This window comes from Gracilinanus agilis, chromosome 3 (assembly GCF_016433145.1).
Source record: "Gracilinanus agilis isolate LMUSP501 chromosome 3, AgileGrace, whole genome shotgun sequence".
Classification (NCBI taxonomy): Eukaryota; Metazoa; Chordata; class Mammalia; order Didelphimorphia; family Didelphidae; genus Gracilinanus; species Gracilinanus agilis.
This window is the reverse complement of record NC_058132.1, coordinates 224394029-224421015: the sequence shown is the minus strand read 5'-3', so window position 1 is coordinate 224421015 and position 26987 is coordinate 224394029. Positions and strand designations below refer to the sequence as shown.

The 26987-nt window shown below is 36.1% G+C and overlaps 1 protein-coding gene across 1 annotated transcript in view; it reads right to left on the bottom strand.

Annotated features, from left to right (window-relative positions):
* The window catches only part of TMEFF2 (transmembrane protein with EGF like and two follistatin like domains 2), a 324024-nt gene that overhangs the window by 6065 nt on the left and 290972 nt on the right, over window positions 1-26987 (bottom strand). The window contains exons 7-8 of the mRNA XM_044669072.1: window positions 3528-3651; window positions 1422-1580 (exon numbers count right to left, since the gene is read on the bottom strand). Of these exons, the coding sequence (XP_044525007.1) occupies window positions 1422-1580; window positions 3528-3651 (283 nt within the window). The remainder of the gene's footprint in view (window positions 1-1421; window positions 1581-3527; window positions 3652-26987) is intronic.

Genomic DNA, 26987 nt, shown 5'->3' with positions numbered 1-26987 from the left:
GAAGAACAACTGATAAATTGGGCAATGTCCAGAGGAGGGTAACTAAAAAGATTGAAGAGCTTGGAGATAACTTAATCAAAGGATTAGTTGAAAGAATTAGGGGTGTTTAGAGAAGAATGAAAAACTTAAAATGACATGATGTTATTGTTTTCCTGTCATTTTTCAATCATATCCTGTTCTTTGTGAAACTAGAGTGGTTTGCCATTTTCTTCTCTAGATTATTTTTACAGATTAGGAAATGGAGGCAATCAGGGTTAAGTGACTTACTCAGAGTCATACTCCTAAGAAAGCATATTAGGCCATATTTGAACTCAGGAAGATGAGACTTCCTGACTTCAGACCTGTTGCTCTACCTCCTGCATCACCTAGCTGATATGATAGTTGTCTTCATGTATTTGAAGGGTTCTCATAAGGAAGATGAATTAGACTGGCTTTATTTGATTCCAGAAAGCAGAACCAAGAGAAATGTGTCAAAGTTGCAACAACAACAACAACAAAAAAGTAGTATTTGAATTTGGCATAATGAAAAACTGCCTAACAATTAGGATGACCCATAAATAGAATGGACCACCTCAGGAGAGGTTCCCCTCCTTTGGAGGCCTTCCAGTAAAGGCTAGATGACCACTTTGGGGGTAAATCAAAGAAGAGATTTTTGTTCAGGAATGGATTCAAGTAGCCAGTTGTTGAGTTACTTCCGACTATGATATTCTGCAATTCCGTGAAGTAGCCAGAGAAAACAATGGTACAAATAGAACTATTGTTGGGTAGCATAATGGTACCTGTTATATTCTGAATGAGAGACTACAAATAAGTGGGACACTGGTACTCCCAAGCTGCTAAAATAACAAAGAAAGGTTTCAAGTTTGTTGCATAAATTGTCCTTGGAGGAATTGTGGGTAAAACTGAACAAACACTGAATAGGTTGAAGTTTGGAAAGGTTTACATTCTCATGACTAGAGAATATATTTATATTGGTAAAATCCAGGATTTACCAGAGTATAAAAATGTGTCAGAGAGAAAGCTCCTAACTGCTTGGAAAAGAAATAAAAGTAATAACTGATGACTTTTATTTTAAATTTTATTTTATAATATATAATAATAGCATATTATTTCTTAATATAGTATGCATAATATATTATACATGATGTATAATATATTAATATATTATTTTAAATTTAAAAAGTTCTCTACATTATTGGAGAGCAATTCAAGTTCCAAGTCTTTCCTAGGAGTCAGGTATCCAAAGTCTTATTTTATAGCAAAGAAACTAGAAGCCATTAGAGGACTGATATTGAAACAATGGGCAAATGAGTTGTAGCATCCAACAAAGGATTCAAGTAATAAAGGCCATTATGACTAATGTAGAGAGAAATAAAAAAAAGTCTATTCATTTTCTACTGTCAAAGAATACAGTTACTGACCTTGTAATGCAGAGGACTACAACACAAATGATGGCAATCTGGATGGTTCCAATCACAGCTGCAATTAAGACATATTGAAATCGTACAGGACCAGGAACAACGTATAAAACACTGTAGTCCTTTTTTTCACAGTGTTGTCCAGTATAGCCAGCATCACACCTAGAATGAGATATATTGCCCAGTTAACTATGGCATTGAGTCAGGGTTGTTTTGTTTTGTCTTAAAATTGGGTATCCCTATATTGCCTGGGCTAGAAATGCAGTGACCACTCATGGGCCCCATCCCATTGCTGTCCTAGAAGCTTTGACTCCATTTTTCCAGCCTCAGCCAGTTCACTCCTCTTTAGGCAATTTAGTAGCCCTTTGCTCCCAGGGGCTCACCATTTTGGTGAAAGACACCAGAGAAGATTAACCTTCTTAAGTTCAGAATGCCTGAGCTCAAGTGAAACACTCGCCTTGGCCTCCTCAGCTGTAGAAACTACCAGCATGTGCCACCAGCATAAATCTAAAGTCTCATGACACTTTATACAAAAGTACTTGGTAAACATGGTGCTTGGTGTTTATTTTGCAAATGGTTTAAAAAAAAATAAATGTTTGTTTCTGGAAGCATGAGGTCAATTTTTTATATCCACAGGATTGATTTCCTTGGAGAGGAGACCAGACAAAAAAAATTGTCCTTGAAGACAATATTGAAAGCCAAATGGGTGCCTAGGGATGGTCGTTCTTTCCATATTTCTGTAAGTAAGCCATGAGTTTTATTTAACTAGAATTTTAATCAACCTGTGTCAACATGATTGCTTGGGAAAAGGTTTGTTTCTGATGACACTAGGATATAACAAATGGGATACTTTCCTTTGTTCTTTGGATAATAAATTCCCAGTTCTATGCCCAGAATAAATGCTGAAAATACACTGAATAGAAGAACACGAAAGGTAACTTATGTGCTTTACTGGTCATAAAGTAGTCTGCTTATTCAAAATTACTAATGCTGTGGGAGAGTTGTATATATTATATTTTTTAAAAGGTAATGATGATAGAGGCCATAAGTGTTCTGAAGAACAAACTAGGAGAATGAATGCTGATCACCTAATATAGCATCACACTTGGGAGCACAAGGATGACAACCCATACATTAGAACTGAGCTGTCTGGCAACAGTATAAGGAACCTGTGTACATCAAAGCAGAATTCACTGAGGTGAACTTGCCATTGATTTTGCACCTCCTTTTTAGTTCTTCACTCTTTGAATTCTTTATAAACATAGACTAAGACCTTTCCCCTTTCTGCAATAGACATAGTTCAATAATGGCAGCTCTCCTGAAGAGTAACATAACAACCCGAATAACCTCTCAGTTATGTTCCTTTTGCCTGACTTCACTAAAAGGCAAGGGTTAGTGTATTCATTGAAGGGAAGCACTAAGGGAAGATGATACTTGACAAGGTGGGGGTGTGAAGGAACCCAACCAAAATTGAGAATGGCTTTCACTGGGTAGCAATCAGGAGTCTATTTCATTATATGCTATCTGTATCACAATTTAAATCTCAGTACATTTGATTTTCCTTTTGGTTTTTGCCATTTCCACAAGGCTTACATTGCAGACAGAGGGACCTATCCTCAGAAATCACTAACTAGCTCCACACCAGCAGCCTCAACACTGGATTGGAAATAATGGGCATATGGCTAATTTTATACTAGAAGAATCTCAACACTTGAAAAATGATTGGGTATCATTTAATTGATATAATTCCAGGAAGGCAAAAAATACCCTTAAAAAGATAAGGAATAGAAGGAAAAAAATACAACTTTCTTACAAAGTCATGTGCAGTAAAACCCCAGGGACAAATACATCCCAGGACGTTAGGGGTGTACAGTATGATTTCTGCTTGTATTAGTGGGATTCATGTGGCTTCACCTCTGGAGGATATGTTATCTCTGGAGGATAAGTAACTTGTGTTTTGGAATGTTTTAGTTGGAGGGAGGACATGATACTTGTCAGAGATTACCTATTAAAAGCAGAGTGCTGGCCCTGCATCCAAGATACTTGAATTTAATCCCCTTTTTTATCTTCGGTTTACTAATTTTTAAAAGTTCAAGAGAAAAGTGTTACCTGCAAGATGGCTCCAGCATATTAATTGAATGTTCACACTTCCCATGTAGGCAGAAACCATTGTAATGTTCAGGACAAGGAATGTAGAGTCCTCTGGCACTTTCTTCTAATTTGTTAGCATTCTCTGTGAACACAGATAACAAACGGACACCCTATGAATATGATCTTAAGGTGAAGTAAGATAGAGCAAGGAACAGTAAGAAGCAAAGCCACAGGCAAGACTATTTAAAAGGACAAGAACAAAACAACAGGTCATTCCTAAGAAAAGGAGTGTGTGTGTGTGTGTGTGTGTGTGTGTGTGTGTGTGTGTGTGTGTGTAGGGAGTGGATTGAAATAATGTTGGTTCTCCCAATTGTGTTTGGCGATGAAGCTGTGAAATTATTCAGTACTTTTCATGCTTTTATGTAATCTCCTACATCTTTAACAGCCAGTGATGTATCTATAAGTTGTCAGACAGCTTTAATTTGGCTTAAAGAGACTGTACATTGATCATAAAATAACCCATGAAAAGAGCCCATTTTTCTGCCTCTCAAAATCCCAACATAATGTCCCTAAGATTAAATTGCTTGTGATGCCTTGATACTTTCTAACTAGGGGAGCTTGAAAGGCAAAGTGGGGGAGGGAGGTTACTCAATTGTTATAAATAAATGTTTCTCAAACCAAATGAAAATTGTCAATAAATGCTTTCTTTCCAGCTTATGAATTAACTGAGTGCTTTAAGGATTGCTAGAATCCCTACCCCCCTCTTTTTTAAAAAATAAAGATGAGTCAGCAAGATTTATATATACACTCACATTGATATTTTCATGGTATGTGGTGAAGATTAATATTGAGTTCATTTTAATGTTTGAATTTTAGCACATATATAAATTGCTATATAGAATTTAAACTGATGAGAAAGAAAAAAGTGTTTTGACCTAAAATGACTTATCTGAGGTATATGCTAACTCTTTTTTTTTAAAATTAAAAACATTTAAATAACTATGAAATAGATGTAATGGAGCAATTATAAGTTTTGTTTGGTCACTCATGCTTTCGTAGAGACTTGAAAGTATAATTACTTTTTGCCCTCGAGTATTTATTTTTTAACAACAGAGTTTCACCTTTATTTATATTGACAAATGCCTCACAGAATGAGAGGAGAGTATAATAACTCTGGGATATTACATTCCCGAGGACCAAGCCCAACACAGTAGAGAATTGTATCTTTCCTCTATCTCAACAAAGAACCACTGTCCTATATCACAATTGAAAAACTGGCCAGCAGTGATTAGGTAGTGGAATAAATTAGTGTATTTCTAAAATAAACGATTTCCACACATAGGGTTATAATTTTTCTGTAGCGTCTACATGTAATTTCCATTAGTGTTAATGAGAGATAAGCACATTCATCAAAGGAAAGAAGATGCCTGCCTCAGTCAGCAATTCAGGCGAACCAAGCATTACTTGTGCTTAAGAGGATGTATGCGACATCTACACATTTAATGTCTAAGCACCATCTGCAATATTTTTATGCTCATTTTGTAAAGCATTAAGCTGTTAATTACACTTGGTAAATATATTCAGTACTTTCTTGTACAGGGACTTTTGTATACATGTGGTAGTGGGTAAATTTCCAACACTCAGACCTGAATATGTGCCTTTATTGGATTTAATACAGATATATTTAGCCTGGAGATACTATTCAATGTATGTATGTGTGTGTGCACATGTGTGTGTAAGTATTAAAGGATATCCTCTTATCAGTGAAATATTGGATTCATCAGCATATAAAATGCTAACTACATAGAAAATAGGCAATACTAATAATGTAATGAAAAAAGAACTTTGAGCTAATGGGGAACAAGAGCAATATAATGTAAAGTTCCACGTCATTCCCATTAGGCATGTATCCAAACTTCTGTTTTACAGTGAAGAACCTACAAGCCCTTGGAGATTAGATACTGGGACATTTGGCAAATGAGTGGCACTCAAGCAAAAAAACAATTAAGTATAAATATACATACACGCAAACATATATGCTTCCCACCCTCACACACTTGCAATGGATGCAAACTGGAAGAACATAGTGTTCTTTTTCCTGGAGAAAATTGCTATTTGAAATGAAAGTTACAGAGAAAGAAAAAAAATCCTATATTTTGCTGCCCCGTTATCTCCCGTTGGGATGGACACAAATGTTTCTTCATTGGTTTCTTTTGCTTTTCAGTCTTCCTATGAACTCTATAATATTACAGCTGTCATTGGCAAACTGAAGCAGTATATAGCAACCTAATTAATCTAGGGCACATGAACTTAATTTTTTTAAAAATCAGGATATTTTAAATAATGTTTTGATAATTGTTGTCCTTTGTAATCTTATGAATATTATTTCATATGTTCCAAAGCATTACTCAGAGAAAGGGCCCATAGGCTTCGCTGGATTGCTAAAGGGCCATATGACACAAAACAGGTTAAGAACCCAGACCCATGTAGTGCCAAGACCACCCAGGAAGGGCTCATACCCATGACACCTCCTAAGGAGCAGGCTGAAGTTGACTGTCAGCTTATTGCTGTGCAGTCAGTGGTTACAATGGTCAAACTGTGCACAAGCTGTGGAAGGAAAGCTTTAGCAGTGGGGCCAGGTCTGCCCCATGGTTGAAGTAATGAACCAGCAATGATTGCTACTTGGATCTTCTCCTATAAGACTTCATTCACCATTTCCACTCAATGTGAGGGTAACCATTCAGTGCTTTCCCACACCTGCAGATATAGAAGTTTTTAAAATAACATTTCGAGTCTTACAATATGATTTCAGTCTTTATATTTTTCAAACATATATAATTAGTACTTTTTTTCCCTCCTTGCCTTTGGCACTTGCCAAAAAAACTCAGATTCTTTTTTTTTTTTTAGCACAAAGATATATAGCTCAAAAGCCAATTTTCAGGCTATTTTCAGCTTTAACTCTTTTCCCACATCATGGTTTTTCAGGGTGTTTTCCATTTCTTATCCTTTCCCTACATCAAACACTGAATAGAAGCATATTATGAGAGAGAATGTCATAGTGCGGCCATAGCTGAATACTTTTGTGGAGTCCAGCATCCCTCCTGATTCACCACATGGAAGTAGAAAATCTCTTCAGAGCAGCTGTTAATCAATTGAGCCCAGGCACATGGGCTATTGATAGCACTCTGAAATGTAGACTGTAGGGTAATGTACAACAACAAAATATAAATGAGTATAAAAAATGACAGGTTCAGCAATGAAGTATGTCTGGGTCATTGAGAGTCAAGCCAACCAAATAACTCTACTGGTTGAAACCTTAACTATTACCACTCTAAGAGCTTCTTAAGAGAAATGTTTTAGAAATAAGATACTTTTAAAGAGTTATAATGTTAACTTACAAATATAATAAGTGTATGTGATCTAGTAAACATTTCATAGCATTGTAATTTTTATAGAAACATACTTAACTAGGTAATGGTTTAAAATAATTTCATTTTAATATGTTTTTTTATATTTTTCATAATTAAAGTTAGTACAAGTTATAATTGCTTGAGCATTTGAGACAAGAGGGCTAAAGAGTACAAGATATGTAGAGGAAATGTTGTATCATATAGGAGCAAAAGCAAGAAGGCTAGTTTGTATATAGTGCTAAATGAATAATAAAGGTGGAAACAAAGGAAGGGACCTTGTGAAGAGTTTAAAAGGCCAGAGGAATTTTACTTTGATCCTCTAGGTAATAGACAACCACTGTGGCTTTGAGGAGATAGTATTATTATAGTCAGACCTGTGATTCATGGAAATCACTTTGATGACTATGAGGAAGATGGATTATTGTGAGGAGAGTCTTCAGACAAGGAGGACAATAGCAGGCTATCAGTGAAGATATGAAGGTGTTTCCAAGAGGTATAAATGATACATCACTCAAACGGAAAAGAGAGCAGGAAAGGGGCAAATCTCCTAGAATAGGCAAAAGGCTTGTGCTTCTTATTGTTTTTATTATTTTTTTCAATTAGATCAACATTTCAGCTTTCTCCTGTTTCTTGTTTCCCATGAAAAGAAAGCCAAATTGTCTAGTTTTAGGTGATATTTAGATAAGATGGACATACCTCACATTTAAAAACGGTATAAGAAAATTTCATTATTGAACCAAATTTAACTCCTTGGTTAAATGTTCACCAGAACATACACACAGATGTTCGCCAGCTTGTGAGTACTTAACTTGGGTCCTCCTGTTTTTTACCAGAGACTGGGGCCTGAAAAGATTGCAAGGTGATATATTTGTAGCATGGGGAATCATTAGGATGAGAGAATTTTGTATAAAGTACATAATGAAGTTAAGAATGTGACAAGTCTTCACTTTTGTTCCTGTATATTTGCTATCTCATTACTTTGCAAGACAAAAAAGGTCCAGCAGTGTGCAGAATTTGTTTTGAAGGAATTTGAATCTTTCTTTTACTACTTGCTATCTGTAGGATTTTAGTTTCTCATTTATAAAAGAGAGGAGTTAGACTAGAAAAACCTTTGAAGTCTAAAGAACTCAGTCCATAGTCTAAATTTATGAAGTTGGGGGGACCAGGGCTCTGACCCAGAGAGAACTTGTTAGATTGGGGAAGGATAATAAATAAACTGAGACTGATTAAAGACATTGAGGTAGAACTGTAAAGACTTTCTAACTCCTTATCAGATAGATTCTAAGTAAGTCCTGAGACCTCTCCCTATGACAATGTCTCCTTATTAGAGGGAAATGATCAAAGGTTTGTGGTGTGGGGACTGTGCCCTTCAAAGTGAGTTGTAGTATAAACCTTCTGGCTTTAAGTTAGAAGAGAGATGGCAGATTCTCCTTCTCTTCTGAGAAAAAGGTGGCACTGTAGATAAGAATTTTACCTGAGGCCAGAAGTTCTACAATCTAATTCTCTATAGTTATGGTTGGCAGTAGACACCAGGAGAATAGGGGAGCATTGTAGAGCAGCAGCCCTATGAGACTGACTGAGAGTAATGTCCAGCAGAGACTACTCACCACACTTATATGCTTGGCAGAAATTGCATGCCTGGCAGAGGCTATCATGCCTGGCAAAGACTTAATGCTACATGAAACCAGTGGGAGCAACATGATGACATCCTCAGAAGAAATCAGTGGCCCTGCATCAATGGAGTTATGAGTTATTCCTCCCCACATGTGCTCTGGTTACATTTGTTCTCAATGTGGGTTCTGTCAAGTGTTGGGGGCCCCCAGATTATAAACTTGGGTATATCCTCTCTTTCTAATGCTGGTTTTGTTTATTTGTGGGATAGTGTGAGCCCCAGGTAAAGAGAGGGAATATCTATCGCTACTTTTCTTACTATGGTTTTTCATTAAACATCTTTGCTTTGAATTGTGCGTCCTCTGAATAACTAGTAACAATAAACATATCGTTGGTAGCTTGTGATTTATGGTTTTGAGCAGATATAGAAACCTGGAAAACTTTGAATCTAGGGTAGCTGTCTGTAAGGATCTATATGTGTCCTAGAGAGGTGTTCTCAGGATGCCACACTATTATGTGTGAGATTTGATTAAATTAAAAATAGAAAAAGACAAAATATCTTGCTTCCTATTATGTTTTCACATCAAGACCTGGATAGAAATTAATGTTGAAAATTTGAAGTCAAAATGGGACTATTCTATGCATTGATTAGAGTTGGTTCTAAGGAAGCTATTTATTTCAAATATTTCATTTCCTTATCTTAACAGGAAAAAAAAACCCATTTTGTGAGGAGAAAAAAAAAACAAAAAACAGAAAAGCATTTCCAAAGAACCAGTTCAGCCTGGAATTTAGTCTGAATTCATGCCATTTAGCAAATGCCATACTCTCCTCCCCTGTTGTCATAGTTTCTTCATGGCAGAAATGAGAACATGAGATGTCTCTAGGTCTTCTCTCTCTCTGGTTTAATAGCCACTGAGACAGAGGCTGAAAAAAATAATGTTGGCTAAAAGTGATAGGCTTGTACAGCAGATTTGGAGGAATGTTAAGGACATGTTCCATATCCAAGTTCAGTAGAACATGATGACCTAGTTAAACATTTCTAGCTACTTTAATCTATGTTAAATTGACCAGAGCTTTGATTTCAGAAAAGAACATTTCAAATAAGAGGCCAAGCCCATCAAATCTGGCATTTTGTTGGAATAACTGGAAGCTTTGGATTTTTCTAAAGGACAAGGTAGCCACTGCATCTTGAGTTTTGCTAATTAAACTAGGGCAGGGAAGGGGGGGGGGGGGAGGAATTCTTCCTTATCCCTCTAGCTATCAGCTCCAGCCATAAAATGTGAGATTTGATTACCCTTATCCCTGCTTGTATGACTATAAATGTTATTATTAGTCATAAAATTAAAATAAAGTGAAAGAAATCTAATTCTCATGTTTCTACACTCCCTGAGAAGCCTTTAATGGCATTATTCAAGAATTGTTTCAGTTTAAATTGGAAAAAGCACTAGCATCTGAAATATACATAATAATTTCAGTTCTAGAATGATTGTAATGGAACAATACTGGCTGATTATTTGCATGGGTTTTTATTATCTTAGTTTCTAGTGGTAATATATTTGCATAGATAAGAGCTAATGCATCAGTAAAATCTTGATACAGAAAAAACTTATTCATAACATTTTAACTTATATTCACATATAAAGATAATCTAATGAGATGTGACCCAAGGTAGGCATATTAGATTCAGTTAGAAATTTTGGACCACCATTTCAACAATGTCTCCTCACCTGTTGTTAGCTAGAAAATAACCCCTCTACCAAGAAGAAACATGTAATAATAGGAGGAATTGGGAATAAACAGCTGGGTACAGAAAGAAAGAAGAGGCAGGTTACCCTGGCCCTATCTTTCCAGAGAGGCTAGAAGCTTTTTTCTGCCTTTTACATTTCCCCCTGGAGCCTAAAGCCTAATTCAAGAAAGTAATTCTTGAAAACTGACTGAATTCAGCTTAAAAAGGTTTTCTATGGAAATGTTTCCTGGAACATTAGATGTCTCAAATGACAGTCCATAAATATTCTGTTTAAATTAGCAGAACTTTTGAATTGGTTCTTCTTACCAATGACCTCTGGGAACCCAAGCCCTGTTCCATTGGCGCTTGCTACATAGGCCACTAATTAAATTTTTTACCCCCTTCCTTTCCTACTCCCTCCCATTTTCAAACTGCTTCACAAATATGCAGTCTGGCATGAAATGGTGACAAGAAACCATTTTGTGCCAGAGAGACTTCATCTCCGTTTCCTTGCATTGAATGAGATCTACCTTCTAAGTGTTGCCCTGTGGGGGAAAGAGATTTCCTGCCAGCATGTTTACATAGTGGTTAATCTAGATGCCCTTCCTTAGTGGGTGTTTGTTCTTCATTCATGCAGCAAACATTTATTGAGTCTTATATCAATGACAACCAAAATGCCTTAAGAAAGAAGGAAAGGGACCAGGCCCTTGCTTGTTTCTGTTGCCTCTTCAGTAGTAAAACCTGTTTGATTCAAATATATTTTTTTTACTCTATTTCTTATATTCATAGAAGGAGACATGTTAAAAGGTTAACGAGTCATATATTTAAAGCTGGAAGGGACTCAGGAAATCACTTATTCTACAACTTTTATTCTACAGATGAGGATTTCAGAGGAGTGAGGTCATTTGCCCCAAGTTATACAGGTAGTAAGTATGGGAGCCAGGTTTTAAAACTTGGTCCTCTAGCTGTAAATCCAGTACTCTCTGTTCTGTGTCATGCTTCCAGAGATAGCTGGGGCATTCTAGCTTGGATCATTTTAGTTTGAGAAGAGGGGCTAGTTTTTTATTTTGTTTCTTAGGTCCCTAGGATCTGGCCCAATGCCTTACTCATACAAAATATTTAATAAGTACCTTCTTGAATTGAATCATACATTTCTCTAAATATAGAAAAAAACAAAGGTTGAAAACAAAGTTTAAAGGCAATAAGAGCTTCTACCGCTAATGGGGAAGAGTACTCATTATTTCCTATCCAGATGTTTGCTTGCCAACCAAGGAGTTTTCTTCTGGCAGTCTATTTGATCTCCAAAATTTGATTATGCTTGTGGTTTACTGCTTCCTATGTATTCTTCATTTTATACCAGTCCTAGAAAAAAGCTATTTGTCATTATTTCCTCCAATGTTACTGTCCCTGAGATAGGGGAGGGCTTCTGAATGCTATTTGAACTTCCCAACAGGAAGAATCAGAGCTGCTTCTTATGGGGTGGGAGGTCTAATTAATCAATAAACATTCATTAAGGGTCTTCTGTGTACCAGATTTTGTGCTAGGTGCTGGGGATAAAAAATAAATAATAGTCCCTATTGTCATGAATTTTACATTGTATTGATTATTTGCATACTATGCTCTGGGTATTAGTGGAAAGGTAGAAAGGAGAAAGACCAAGGGAAGAGAGTATGATGATGAGCTACTTAGAGATGAATGGCAGCTAGTCTCAGAGTAATGGGGAGAATAGGATGCCAAAAATGCAGAGTGAGATGAGCCTGATATGGCTCCTTTGATCAGTCTGCAGTGTGAGGTTATGGGGACCCCAGTGCTTTGAATTTAACAATGTCACTATTTCCAGAATTCTAAAATAACAATTAGCTAGGTTACTTAAGGAGAAGGATTGCTATTATTAGTAGAACTCTTTGTATCCAGGGCTTCCTCAAACATACCCTCAGAACAGGGTTTTTTAACTTGGGGTCCACAAAACCCCAAAGGCTCAATGGATAAATTTCAGGGAGTCTATGAATTGGATAGAAAAAAATACAGATAGCTTTATTTTTATTAACCTCTAATAAAAAACTTAGCATTGTTTCTGATCATAAATGTAGGCGACAAACATTTTGAGAAGGGCTTCACAAGATTGCCAAACAGGACCATGACAGACACACAAAAGGTTAAGAACCCCTGACCTTAAGGGTGATATAGACTCTTGACTAGATTTGCCAAATATGGCGTCATAGATTCCCTTCCAGGTAGCTGACACTCAACACATAGCAAACACAGCGAAGGCATACAAGATTTCAGGAGAGTGGTTGGGGAAAGAGATTGCTCACAACTGCTTCTGCATTCCCAATAGGGCAGTGCCTTGTACTGGATGGAGTACACAACATCTACAGGAGAGAAAGTACTGAGTCATATACTCAGCTGCAGTTGCATCATTTCTTTTCTCTGCTAAAGGTTTACAAAGACTAGTTCCTTCCATTTAGTTCATCCCAGTTGACTCAGAGGCAAGCTTACTTTCACCATCAATAGTAATCACTCTCTAGGTGGTAAAGGATAAGAGTCTGGGCCTAAAGTCAGGAAGACCTGAGTATAAATACAGCCTTGGACCCTTACTAACTGTATGATACTGGGAAAGTAGCCTTAGTTTCCCCAACTGTAAAATGGAGATCAAAATAGCACCTGCATCCCAGAGGATGTTGTTAGAAACAAATGAGATAATATTTGTAAAGCACTTAGTGCAGTCCCTGGCATGTAGTAGGCACTCTAAAAGTCTTATTCTCTTTCTTTCCCCTTATATATTCAGGGATTCTTAACCCGTAGTCCATGAACTTGGTTTTAAAAAAATTGATAAATATATTTCAATATAATTTGTTTCCTCCACAAATCTATGTACTTCTTTTTATACAATTAAACATAATTTATTCTGAGGATTCCTTAGGCTTCACCAGATTGCCAACAGGGCCCATGATACCAAAAAAGCCAGAACACAGCTAAATTAAACTAAAGAACCATGCCCTAACTAAAAACTACTTTCATATTTTATAAATTGTGGCACAGTTACTTATAGCTTCACTTGCTTTCCCCTTTATAGCTCTAGTAAGTTCACCAATTTTAGTATGACAAATTAGCCCAGGGAAAACTTCCTACATACCGGGTAAGCTGCCATTTTCGCTCTTTTGCCTTTATAACCCTACTAAGCAGAAAGTAAAAGTTGTAACAGTGGTTTAGGTAGCAATGACAACTCACTAACCTGAGAAGAGGGAGCAGTCTATTTCTTTCTATTGCTCTAGAGGTTAATGAAGAAAGCAATAGATTGCCTGTTTTTAAAGGAATATGCTTTTCATTAACCACATGTTCATATGTGGAAACCACATGTACATATATGCGACCTAAGAAATATGCACAGAGTAAATACAAAGCAAAATCAGTGGGGGTAGAACTCTACTAACAACTATGAGGACTGTGAAAAGTTTTCTAGAAGAAATAAGCTCTGTTTTTAAGGAAACTAGAGATTCTGAAGAAGAAGAGAGGACAGACCTTTCAGGCACCGGAGATAACCTATGCAAAGACAGCCATGTAGATTTTAAAATTAATATTCAGTACTCCAAGTATTATATTTAATAAGATTTATTAAATTTAACTCAAAGCAAAAGGGAGACTAAAAAAAGCTAGAGTTCAGAGGGAGCTCACCCAAACTGCAAATGTGGAAGAAGAGAATGAGGGGGAGGAGACCCCGAAACTATATACACACATCGTAATGACACTTGTACACAAAAGGGAAAAGGAATTTTGGGAGATGGAGTCCAAGCGTTCAAAATTTTAATTAATACACCCAGGTGGGAGATGAAAAGTTGTACATAGAGAATAGTAATGGCAATTTGGTTAGAACATAAAGTGTGGGAAAGGGAAGCGATATGTTACCAGCTTTGAAAGACAGGATGGAGTGAGAATGTGAAGCACTTTAAATACCAGGCAGCAGAAAAGTTTTTATTTTGTCCAGACATAATAGAAAGCAATTAGACCTTCTTGAGTAAGAAACTTCACAGCAGTGAGGTGGCACAATAGATGAGTGCTGCACCTTGAGTCAGAAAGATTCGGCTTTGTGAGCTATAATTTGGCCTCAGACACTTATTAGCTGTATGATCCTCAGCAACCATTGGCCTCAGTTTCCTCATTCATAAAATGAGAGGGAGAAGGAAATGGCAAACCACTCCAAAAGGACATTTGGTAAGAAATCAAGCAAGAAGAGCAAAAAACAACAAAATATTTTCATTTTCTGAATATCAATCTGGCTGCTATGTGGAGGAGAGCTCAGCAAGGAAAGCCTGAAGGGAAGGAGACCAATTAAGATGCTATTTCAATAGTCCAGGAGAAAGTAGATCTAAGCCTGAACTGGGATAGTCCTTGGTTTGAGGGAAATTGAGAGTGAGTGGAGATAAAGCAATGAAAATAACAAATGCTGTGGAGGTCAGATTGAAAGAATTTTGTCAGTGAACTGAATATAAGGGGTGAATATGAGAAATAACAGGATGACTTAAGGGTTGTGAACCTGGTTGACTACAAGGATATAAATGCTTTCATCAGAAATAGGAAAGTTAGGAAGGTGTGCTTTGTTGTTTAGTGATTTTGAGTTTGTCTGGCTCCTTGTGACGCATTTTGGGGTTTTCTTAGTAAAGATGCTATGCTGCTGGAGTAATTTGCCATTTCCTTTTCCACCTCACTTTACAGATGAGGAAACTGAGGTAAACGTGCCCAGTTAAGGAACTTGACCAGGGTCAGACAGGTAATAAGTGTCTAAAGTTACATTCGAATTCAAGTCTTCTTGACTCCCAACCCAGCACTCTATCTGCTGTGGTATAGAGAGATGATAATGAATTGATTAGGGCAGCTAGGTGGCACAGTGAATAGAGTGTTGGGTCTGGAGTCAGGAAGACTAATTTTCCCAAGTTTAAATTTGGCCTCAGACACTTACTAAATGTGTGATTCTGGTATATTTATTTGATCCTGTTTGCCTCAGTTTTTTTATCTGTAAAATGAGGTAGAGAAGAAAGTGACAAACCACTCCAACAGAATCTTTATCAAGAAAACCTCAAATGGAGTGATGAAGAGTCAGGCATGATGAAAAAACAACAGAACAACAATTATTTGATAAAAAATGAGTGATGGTCGTCTCTACATGGAAATTGTTGCAATTTTCATTTTTGAAAAGGAGAATGTAAAGGATTTGAATCTGGATATCCTTTGGCGCTACTGACATTTATAATGCAGAAACCCAGATGTGTATGTTGTACCTCTACCAATGATTCCTGACCTAATTTGGCTATAGATCACTTTTGGACTCAACATTAGTTGATTTAATCTGTTGGTTCTGGTATGAAGTGTTGAATGTATGGATACTACAGGGACAAAGGAAATATAGGGACTCTGATGCAAGTTAAGCCTATTTTAATAGCCCAAAGTGATTATTTGTAATATCCTTATGTATTTTATTATTCATAAAGCAAAAAATATCAGCACTGACACAGTTTTTCATAAACCCTATACACATTGTGGTGACCAGAAAGAGTCTACAAAAAATAGTTAGGAAAATGCTGTTGTATATGAATATGGAAAAGAACTTCTGCCTTCTCTGAGTACCTGGTTCATACTCTAATCAGACAGACCAGATTATAGCATCATAAGCTTTATACAGCATGTGTTGTAGCGCTCCAAATATAAATATGGCTCAGCTCCTGGGAGACGTCGATAGATATCTGATCTGAATTCTGGACTGCTCTCCTCTAAGGGAGACTACAATTTCCAGCACTGTGGGGAGCACAAGAAGGGCGAGGTCTGGACCATTACTTCTTTCCTTACTTTCCTCCAAAAGGGAAAGATGGGTTAGAATTACAAATATTGGTATTCTAGGGGTGGAATGTTTTGGGTCCTAGAATAAACATTCCATGATCTAGGAGGGGTGGGCTAGTACTTAACCTATTCTTATCAGCTAGACTTCTTTCTAGTCACACATACAGCCATCATTAATAGGTTATAATCTCTTTACCAGAGAAACCAGTAAACAATCATTGGAGGAGTTATACAAATTAGAATAAACCAAACACATTAAGAGAAAATGAGCTCAGTTGGGAACAAGAGAATATTTTAGCTCTAGTAAGCAGAATGATATGAGTAGAAGTGGAGTTAGTGAGAGTCCACTAAACCTTTAGTAAACCAAGGATCAAATTGAAGAACTAACTTTCTTATATCTGTTCCTGGTAGCCATTAAAAATCCATGTTAGCTACTCTTCAGTCAGTCTTGAAGTCCTCTGAGTGGCTGAAGAAGTCCCTTCCCTTCCTATGCAGGTATAGCATCATGGCTCAGTGTTCTCTTTGCCAAGCAGAAGTCATATCTCCTACCACATAAGTAGTGATATCCCTCAGAAAACTACCCTTCTTTTGGGCAGAAGTGAAGTTACATTATCAAAGGGACAATATAAATCCTCTAGTCCATTCCATTGATTCTAGACAGGAATAATCTTAGAGGCCAATGGTCACATAGGGAGTAACAGATAGACTCAAACTCATGTTCTCTGACTCCAAAAACTAATGCCTTTTCTATTTTACCAAATTCTTTCTTTTCCAACTTGTTTATATATAAAAGCCTGGAATTTTCTATTTCTTTTAAAGCAAAAAACAAAAAAGAAAGAAAGACAGCTTGAAATTTTATTATTTTTTTATTGGAGGCAAGGTAAATCCATTTGAAATCAGCATGTATGATTTCCAGTAAGAAAATATCCTCCCCATAAGCCTACCTCTTAATATATCCTTGAATTTCTCATATGAAAAATCAGTCAGTAAATATTTATTAAGCACCTATTATGTGCTAGGCACTGTGTAAAGAAAAGTAAAAGATAGTCCCTGCTCTCAATGAGATTGGTATATTAATTATAATAATAGAGAGAGGCAGCAGGGTCAACCTTTGAGTCAGGAAATCAACTGGGTTCATATCCTATCCCTGATATATTCTAGTCATGGGACCCACAGTAAATTGCTTAATATTTAAGTGTTCTAAGAAAAAAAAACTCTTAAGTTATAGGTAAATTATTGATCTCTACTTCTGGAGAGAGTGCCCTGTATCTGCCATAGGTCTAGATAGCCAGAAAAAGGTAAAATTTATTTGGCACTTTAACATTTGCAAAGTGCTCCTATTATCTCACTTGGCTCTTTTGGAAACCTATGAAGTAGGAGCCACATATACATTTCCATGAGTGCATGCATGAATACGTGTGTGCAATAGGGGGTGACAAATGAATTTTCAGTCTTTAAAGCATTCTCATATTTGTCCTTTCTGATTGGTTATTCAGAGCACGTACAGATGTCATCTGCCTAGTTCTAATCTAACATGCGGAACTTGGAAATTGATTTGCATCCATGAGTGACTAAGGGTCTGGTGCTCTTCTGGTTGTCTGAGAAGCTGGAGGGACTGATGAGTCATGAGTTGCCAACCTAGAAATGGGTGTGTATATAAAAGGAATGATCTGATTCTCTATTCTGATCTCAACTTCTTTTCATTCCTGGTGGCAGATGATGCAGAACTGCTGTGAGATATTGGTTTAAGCCAGTGATTCTCAAAGTGGGCACCACTGCCCCCTGGTGAGTGCTGCAGTGATCCAGGGAAGCGGTGATGGCCAGAGGTGCATTTATCTTTCCTATTAATTGCTATTAAAATTAAAAAAAAATAATTTCCAGGGGGCTAAGTAATATTTTTTCTGGAAAGGGGGTGGTAGGTCAAAAAAGCTTGGGAACCACTGATTTAAGTGAAGGGTAACTGCTCTTTCTTCAAGGGCCTTAGTTTCTTTTGCTTTTATTCTTTGTTTTAACCCTTACATTCCACTTTTTAGAATTAATACTGTTTGTACTGATCACAGCTAGGCAATAGGGGTTAAGTGACTTGCCCAGGGTTACATATCTAGGAAGTATCTGAAGTCAGATTGGAGCCCAGGACGTCCTGTCTTCAGGTGTGGCTCTCAGTCCACTGAGCCACCTACCTGCCCCAGCATTTATTTTTTCCTGAGTTCAAGTGAATAAGTATTCTCTTATGGGAAGAGCCAGGGTGACCAGGGGATACACCAGACCCCAGAAGTACCACTGATAACCAGATCAATAGCAGATTCTGCTGGAACACAGTGACCAATGACAGGGGATTTACTAGTAGATGGATTTTGAAACATGGTCACCCAAGCATGGTAGCAGCTTCAACTATGGCGACCCTCATGAAAGAAGAGAAAAGTGATCTATGGACTCTAAAAACACCTTTATCTTTGTAACCAACAGAGACCTACATTCAAAGGGAATCTCATGAGGTCTCCACAAAGGGAAATAAGGACTTCTGGGGGTAGGGCTTGGGAGATATATATATATACACACACACACATACCTTCATACACATATATCTGTATACATATGCACACACGTGTACACACATTTGCATGTGCATGTGGGTATTTGTGTAAGTATATATGTCTATAATTATGCATATATACTAATGTGTATGTTTTCAACATTTTGATGGGTTTTTTTTGTTTTGTTTTGTTTTACTAAAGGAGGCATTCCTGGATATACTACCCTCATCTTCACTCCATGAGCTTTCTCTTGTAGCACCTCATCATTTTCCACCCTGCCTAGCTCCAACCTCCAAAGTGTGTCACCTGAGGCCATGCTTGGGGCAAGCTAAACCTCTTGGTTTTGCACACTGGCCCTGTGTAACCTCATCTTCATTTTGGTGAGAAATCACCCATTTTTTTGACTTCTGATGTTCTGTTACCTCCCTTCCTAATCTACCCTTACTGTTCTAAGAACTATAGTCATATCAACATTAAGTACACTGTTGGTTCATCTTAGTGACTGCCTTTGCCACCTTCCCCTTTATGTGTGCTGCCATCCCCCTTAGAACACAGGCACCTAAAGGGCAGGTAGTGCCTTTCTTTTGTTTTTGTATCCTCATAATTTAGTAAAGCATATGAAATGTTGTAAATCCACTTCTCTTTAATTCTCTTTATTTATTTAATTCTCTAATGAAAGGAGGGAGTTGTATTCACCTCCTCTAGTACCAAGATTCCTCATTACAATTACATAGTATTTGATTTCATTTTAGTATTCTTTTTATTTTCATTATTGTAGGCACTGCTATACTGTTTTCTTGGCTCTTTTTACTATAGCATGCAAGAGTTTGAATTTTTCCCATTTTCTCTGAAATCTGCCTATTTTTTGCTTCTAATAGTATAATTATATTCCATTCATATACTGTGGGTTTGTTTGGTCATGCCTGTTCCCAAACCACTTTGTTTCTAGATTTAAAAAAAAAAATTTTGGGGTATCACAAAAAGTGCTGCTCTGAATATTTTGGATCTTTCTGTCTTTAGCCTCCTTGGGGTCATGAGTGTGTTAACCCTGTGGTAAAGCGTGTTTTGTTTGTGTCATTTGGAAGTGTTCTAAAAAATCAAGGGCTGCTCCTAAATCTCCTTCAACTAAGGCAAGGAGAGCTCTCACTTTCATGAGAAGTTTCTATCAAATAAAAGGAAGATTTGTCAGGATTGTCTGAGTAAAACTATTATAAGTAATGCAAGAATCTCTGTAGGGATGGAATTAAAATTGACCCTCTTCTCAGTTGGGCAAAATGAAAAGAAATAATTGAATCCCGTGAAAATGACTAGTAAGAGCATTCCTAAAAATAAAAAAAGTTTATAGGGTGTTATTTAAGTGGAAATCAATATGAGATTTAAATATTAATGAACTGTGTATCTTAGAAAACTTGATCCATTGGATTCTAATATATCACATAATATTAGCCACATGGAATGCAGTTATAGGTTTTATATTGCCAAATATGGATTTTATAGATTCTTAGAAAACAGAATCTAGCTTATCCAAAGCTACAGCATTTTCTTTCAATCCTCCCAGGTCTAAAACAAGTGTATTAGTTGCCCCTAAAAATAAACAAGATAAAAATCATTCAATTTGTAGAATTTCAAGATTCCTGAATTTTATGTAACCACAAGTACATTTTTTCTTTTTTAGAATCTTTGTTCTACTTTTTTTATTATCAATTATTTCAGCTAGTCAACAAATGGTATCTATTGTATTAACTTCATATTTTCTTATTTCTAAACCTTTACCTTCCATTTTAGAATCTATACTGTGAATTCTTTCTGAGGCAGAACAATGGTAAGGGCTAGGTAATGGGTGTTAAGTGACTTGTCCCTACACAGCTAGGAAGTGTCTGGGACTAGATTTGATCTTAAGACTTCCCACGGGGGCAGCTGGGTAGCTCAGTGGATTGAGAGTCAGGCCTAGAGACAGGAGGTCCTAGGTTCAAATCTGATCTCAGACACTTCCCAGCTGTGTGACCCTGGGCAAGTCACTTGACCCCCATTGTGCACCCTTACCACTCTTCCACTTAGGAGCCAATACACAGAAGTTAAGGGTTTAAAAAAAAAAAAAAGACTTCCCATCTCTAGGCCTAGCTCTCAATCCACTGAGCCACCTAGCTGCCCCTCTTCATATTTTATGCCTAGACAGAGATCAAAAAGTGGATTGAAAAGGTCTGACTGCCCATCCTCTTATCTATCCGTGTGTGTGTGTGTATGTGTGTGTGTGTGTGTGTGTGTGTGTGTGTGTATGTGTATGAAGAAAAGGGAAATATTGTCTCTTTTCTTGTTGGAGAAAACGAAAGTAATCTGGCTCTCCCCTCTTCTTCCCTTACTCTCTCTATTTCCATGAAAATATTCAAGGAATGTTTTAGGCAACCTTTAGTGTTATCTAGCTCAGTTTGCAAATGAATAAATCCAGAAACATAATTTGTTTTAAGTCAAATAGCTGTAAAAGCTTCAGTTAGAACCCAAAGATCCTGACCTTCAAAGTTCTTTCTGTTATTCCAAATTATTTTATGATTTTCTTGCTCTTAATCATTCTTTAATAAATATCCATTTTAAAAAGATGTCTTTTTGGCAATGTTTTATTCAATATGATACTATTTTATGTTTGTTTACCTGATAGAAGAAATAACTAAGTGTTATCACAGTGTTGAGAGGCTTAAAGATTGTTCAATCAACTCATTGTAGTACTTTTGCTAAAGTATTTCAACATATATTTAAATTTAATGTCCCTGTTCTGAAAAGGGAATTTAATAGATTTCATGTAAGCAATATACTAAGTGTTGTTTTTTGTTGTTGTTGTTGTTGTTGTTGTTTCTTATAAGCTAGGTACCCTACTGGATAGAGCCCAGGATCTGGAGTCATCAAGTTGTTATTGTTGTTTAGTCATTTTATTTGTGTCTGACTCTCCTTACCTCGTTTAAGATTTTCTTGGCAAAGATACTGGGGTGGTTTTGCCATTTCCTTCTCCAGATCATTTTAGAGTTGAGGAAACTGAGCCAAATAGGGTTAAGTGACTTAACAGGGTCACATAGCTAGTAAGTGTTTGAGGTCAGAATTGAACTCAGATTTTCCTGATTTTAGGGTCTGGCACTCTATCCAGTAAGGTACCTACCTGCCCCAGAGTCAGCAAGACCTGTGTTCAAATCCAGTTTTGGACAAAATAGCTATAGCAATTCACTGAACCTCCATGTGCTTCAGTTTCTTCATCTGTAAAATGAGGATAATAATAAACCTGCCCATCAGGTTATTGTAAGGGAAAAAAAGAAGATAACATTTGTAAAGAGTTTTGCCAGTCTTAAATTACTTTAAAAATGTCATCATAGTAATGATAATTAATCTATTTGGTAACATTTTTTTTGTAAAATGACAGAATTTGGGTCATTCTCATTATTTTCATAAGTGATAGGGGTGATTTGTGTTTCTAATATTTTCTTGCTATTCATGTTTGAGCCTTCAAGAAGTGAAATTTCTCTCAATATATATTTAAGAGACATAGATTAAATTGAACTGGGAGTGACAAAAAAATAAGACATGTTTAAAACTTATGTAACTGCTAATTTCATCTTGATAAAGGAGCTACATGTACTTTATATAAGAAAAACAATTTTCACTCGTGAAAAGGGAGACATTTCCATTTGATTGATGAAAAAAAGTACAATTAATACAAAATGTACTTTGGAGTACTAAAGTCAAGTAAACAAACATTTATTAAGTGCTTACTATGTACTACACACTCTACTATGTGTGGGATGCAAACACAAACAGAATGAAACTTGTCCAACATTCAAGAAAAGTCTGGCACTTAGTTAGGTATCTGATGCCTAGAGCTCTTGATCAAACTGAGTCAACCTTGAATTGCAATAAAATTTTACCATTTATTGAATTCAAAAAGACTTGAATGCAAAGTTTTGGAAAAACGACATTTAAGGAGCATGGCTTGGCAAGTATATTTCCTTTAAAAATTTTTCTACCTCTTTTAAAGACTACGGCCTCTCACATATTTGACAAGGTTCTTGTGACATATACTAACATTTATGTGAGAGACATCTAAATAACAGTAAAAATCATTCTAAACTTCTAAAAAAGCATAAAAAAAAATCTGGAGACTAACTTTCTAAACCATGAAGCTGCCATAATGTGTATGGCCCTCCAAAAAGCGTAAATCCACCTCCAACCCCACCAACTCCTCTTTTGGAAGTAGTTTCTGGAAACTGAGTCACAAATGAGCATAGTTACAAAAGAGCCAAAGACTTCAAGATTATACTTGACACTCATGATAGAAAAGGAATAATTTTTTCTATGATTTTTTTTGAAAAACTATCATTTTTGTACAAAAGTAAAAAAAAAAAAGTCAGAAATTATGACAGGAAAAAAAACACAAGAAAAGAGATGAGAAGAATGTTAAGGGTGGGGTGGCTTGGCTTCTCCAACAGTAAACATGATACAAAGCAGAGAGTGATAAAATCAGAGAGATGGAGAAATGGAATGGGTGGTGAAGAAACTGTTCTGAATTCTTGATGGGAAGAGAAAAGAGCCACTACTAATACTTCAACACTGAATTTCCTTAAGGCAAAGGATACTTTGAGGATTTAGGGAAGAAGGTTAGCAAATGTTCACTTTCCCATAAAAAAAAGATTGAAGTATATTTAATAAACTACCTAAAAAAGCAGAAAATTACAAACTGCACTCTATAAAGATCTCCAACAAAACTTAGTTAAAAATAAAGTCCTATCATACAGTTAAACTTCAGCTAACTAGAAAATGGCTTTATAGAATGGTTCATTCTTTCAAGATTCCAAATAGCAGAGAGTATTCTGTGCTTTGAATCTGGATGATTGACTTGCTTCTGATGCTTCCTGAATTCCTAATCAGTTAAAAAAGAATGCTATGGAAACAGTTAAGGGTGCATGTGGTACATTAACAATTTCATTCCATTAAGGGGCCATTTAGTGACATGAAATAAGGTATTTACTAAATGGCATACTAAATGGTATCCTGTGGTCTGAAAGTGCTAGTTTACCTTCTAACAGACCTAACTTACTCTCAGGGTGTAATTTACGCTCTGGAAGGATATGGTTAGTTACTCAAGAAATCAATAGGAGTTAGAACGTATATACAAATTAGAATCTGGTGCAAGTCAGACAGCTATTTTGTCCATTAGAAATAGAACTACTGACATGTAGAATTGGATCTTCCAAACACTTGCTTATTTTGAAATAGAAAAAGCACATAATGGCTATGTGTAGTGGAGAATAAGACAATTAGATGGATAATTCAAAGCAAACCCCCAACTCCTGATTTAATGAACTGTTTAGCTTTCAACCTATCTGCTCTCTCTTGTCTCTGGAGAAAATGGACTCTTTTTTTCCTAAGTCAGAGAAGTTTCTTTTAATATGCTACCCCCTCTCTCTACCCTACTCCATTTTAGAGCCTCAGATATAACTGGGTCCATATCCTTTATAAATTCATTGATATGTCTACAAGCAACATACAGAATATATGATAGAAGTCTCTCTGTTTCTGTCTCTCTCTATCTGTCTCTCTGTCTCTTTCTCTCTCTCTCTCTTCTGCTCTCATGATTTTGGAGAGTATAATGAAAATCCTACATGCAAGTCTGCATTCTTTTATAACATAAAGAAGTGTGGCCGTTGGAAAGAATTCAAAGAATAGCAACAAAAATGATTAGGGGGAGGAATGTCTGTCTCGTAAAGAAAAATTAAAAGTATTAAATGGGAACATTCTGGCTATATGATATCTGAAGTAGGAGGTGCAACATTTGTACTTGTCTGCTAGTATTTTCAAGGCATAAATGCTAAAAGGTTATAAAAATACTATTTAGCATAGAAGAATGAAAGGGGAAATTTTAGATTCTATATGAGAAAAAAAAAAACCTTAATGGTGAATCCTTTTAGACAAGCACTTTCTCTTTATAGGGCAAATAAATCACAAGAAAATAATAACATTTTAATGACAAGAAATGGATTCTATAGATTGTCATCTTCAATTTCCATGATGTATTAAAGGCCTCTTCCTGGTAACAGATTTAATAAGGGTAATTTACATTTGTTTAATGCTTTAAATTTTTTCAAAATGCTTTCTGCATACCTTATCTCATTTTTATCTTCATGATAACCTTAGGAGGGTGGGTATGACAGCTGATATTACTCTCAGTTGACTGAGAGAGAAGCTGAGGCTGAGGAAGATTAAATGAGTTTCATAATAACCAATAATAAGTGACCAATAAAGCTAAGCCTATAATTTGGATCTTGTGACTCTTCATCTAACTTTCCACTGCACCACACTGTCAAAATTATAGTCCACACAACAGTATATTGTCAATGGAAAGGAAAGTAGAAAAAGTAATCAACAATAATTCAGGAAAAGAAAGGTTTTGTCTGAAAGACCCAATATAACCAATACAAAAACAATTTCTCTCTTTTCTATAATTTTTAGGATTGTTTTCTTCCTCCCCTCCACTTTCATAGGATACTAAGACTCCAAATCTTTTTCTCAGTATCCAAAACCTAGTTTTTAAAATAATTTTCTTGCATCTTTATTTTCAGGTTATATTGAAATGGCTCAAGTAGGAACATAGTTTCAGTGTGGTTATCATGTTTAAGATTTTAGTTTCTTTGGATGCAAAAGAGAAGAAAAAAATTGTAGCAATCTTGATGGAACATTGGTCTGGTCATATCTTTGTATTAGAAATATTACATTCATTATATCCTGAGATATCATTTAAATGTCCTCTTCTAGAAATGACCTTAAAAAATCTCTCAGCTTTACAGATATACCATTATTACCCATATCTTTGTCTACATTTTTTTTGTGATAGTTTGGGAGAGGGAGTAATAGGGATCTATACCTACTCAGCAAATTAAAATCTTGGAATGTTGCCTGGGGGATCAAGATATTAAGAGACTTACCCAGGGTCACATAACTAGCATATAGGATTTAGAACTTGAACTCAGATTTTCCTGACTGTGGATAGTTCTCTATTATGCCTCATTATATACTTCTTATATGATGAAAAAGTTGATTTTCTTTCCTGGAATGTCACAGGATCTCAAAAATCTTTTATGTCAGTTACTTGGATCACACATGGGATAATAACTCCTTCTAACTTCTTTGTCTGGGGTCATTTGTGATCACAACTCATGCTCCTTGATAAAGACAAGAAGATTGGCCTTCTAGGGCCTTTCATGCCCAATAGTATTAAATGTAAAGAAACTTGGCAAAGACTCTTGGACAACGTTATCCAAAATAAATTAGAACAGTTTTGTTTGGGCAGCTAAGATGAAGTCAGAAACTTTGAATGCTCTCAATAGGTTATCCACTGTGTATGAGGAAGTTGGGCCAATACAGTTGAAGAGATTTAGAACTGGAAATGGCCATTTCACACAGGAGATAACTAAGGTCTAAAGAGGCTAAGAAATTAGCTGAAAGTCACACAGGTGGTCAGTATAGGGCTTAGAGCCTGGATTCAAACCCTGGCCCCAATACACCTGTGTTTAATTGTATGATCTTCTGCAGAGTAGAGAATTCCAATAAACATTAAGAATGATAGCCATGGGAAAATTAAGGCTATTAATAGCTTTCCCCCATCCTATTATTTTAGTTTAAAGTCCTGATTAGAATAGATGTTTATATGTAGTTAGTAACTTCCATCATGCAACTTGTTGGTATTTTGGAATGGATACTAAGTTTACAAGGTGGGTAAATATCGACTAACATATCCATATTTTAAGAGTGATTGGGATGAATCAAATGAGAATCAGGCAATAGGACTAAAAGAAAGACAACAATTTCTTTTTGAATTGGTATTTGTGGCAATTTCCATTTTTTGAGAATCCCTGAAGCTATATTCCAATATGACAATTAAATAGTTTTGGAAAGATTGACTGGTGAATTTAGGTATCAATACTTTGTTCCTGATGTGGAACTTGGCTCTGACTTCACCATGAATTTTTCAAATATTTGTTTGACTCAATTGTTGACTTTGTGCCACAAGTTGGGATCATTTTTATAGAAAGCATATATTTACAAAATGTATCTTACCCATCTATAAGAGAACTTTAAACCATTAGTTTTTAAACACTGAACTATGAAAGAGCCAACAGCAATAGGTGAAAAAGAATTGTGTTATTATAAAGTTCTCAGGGACAAGTTAAAAAAGTCTCTGCAACAAAATCTTTATCTCTTCCATATGGTCTTTTAAAAGAGAAAAAATGAAATTGTCAAAACAAAAAAGTGTTATTTTGTCTAATTTATGGATTAAAATCAATGCTATTAATACCATACATCTTTAATAAGAAAAGGTCTTATAAATTGA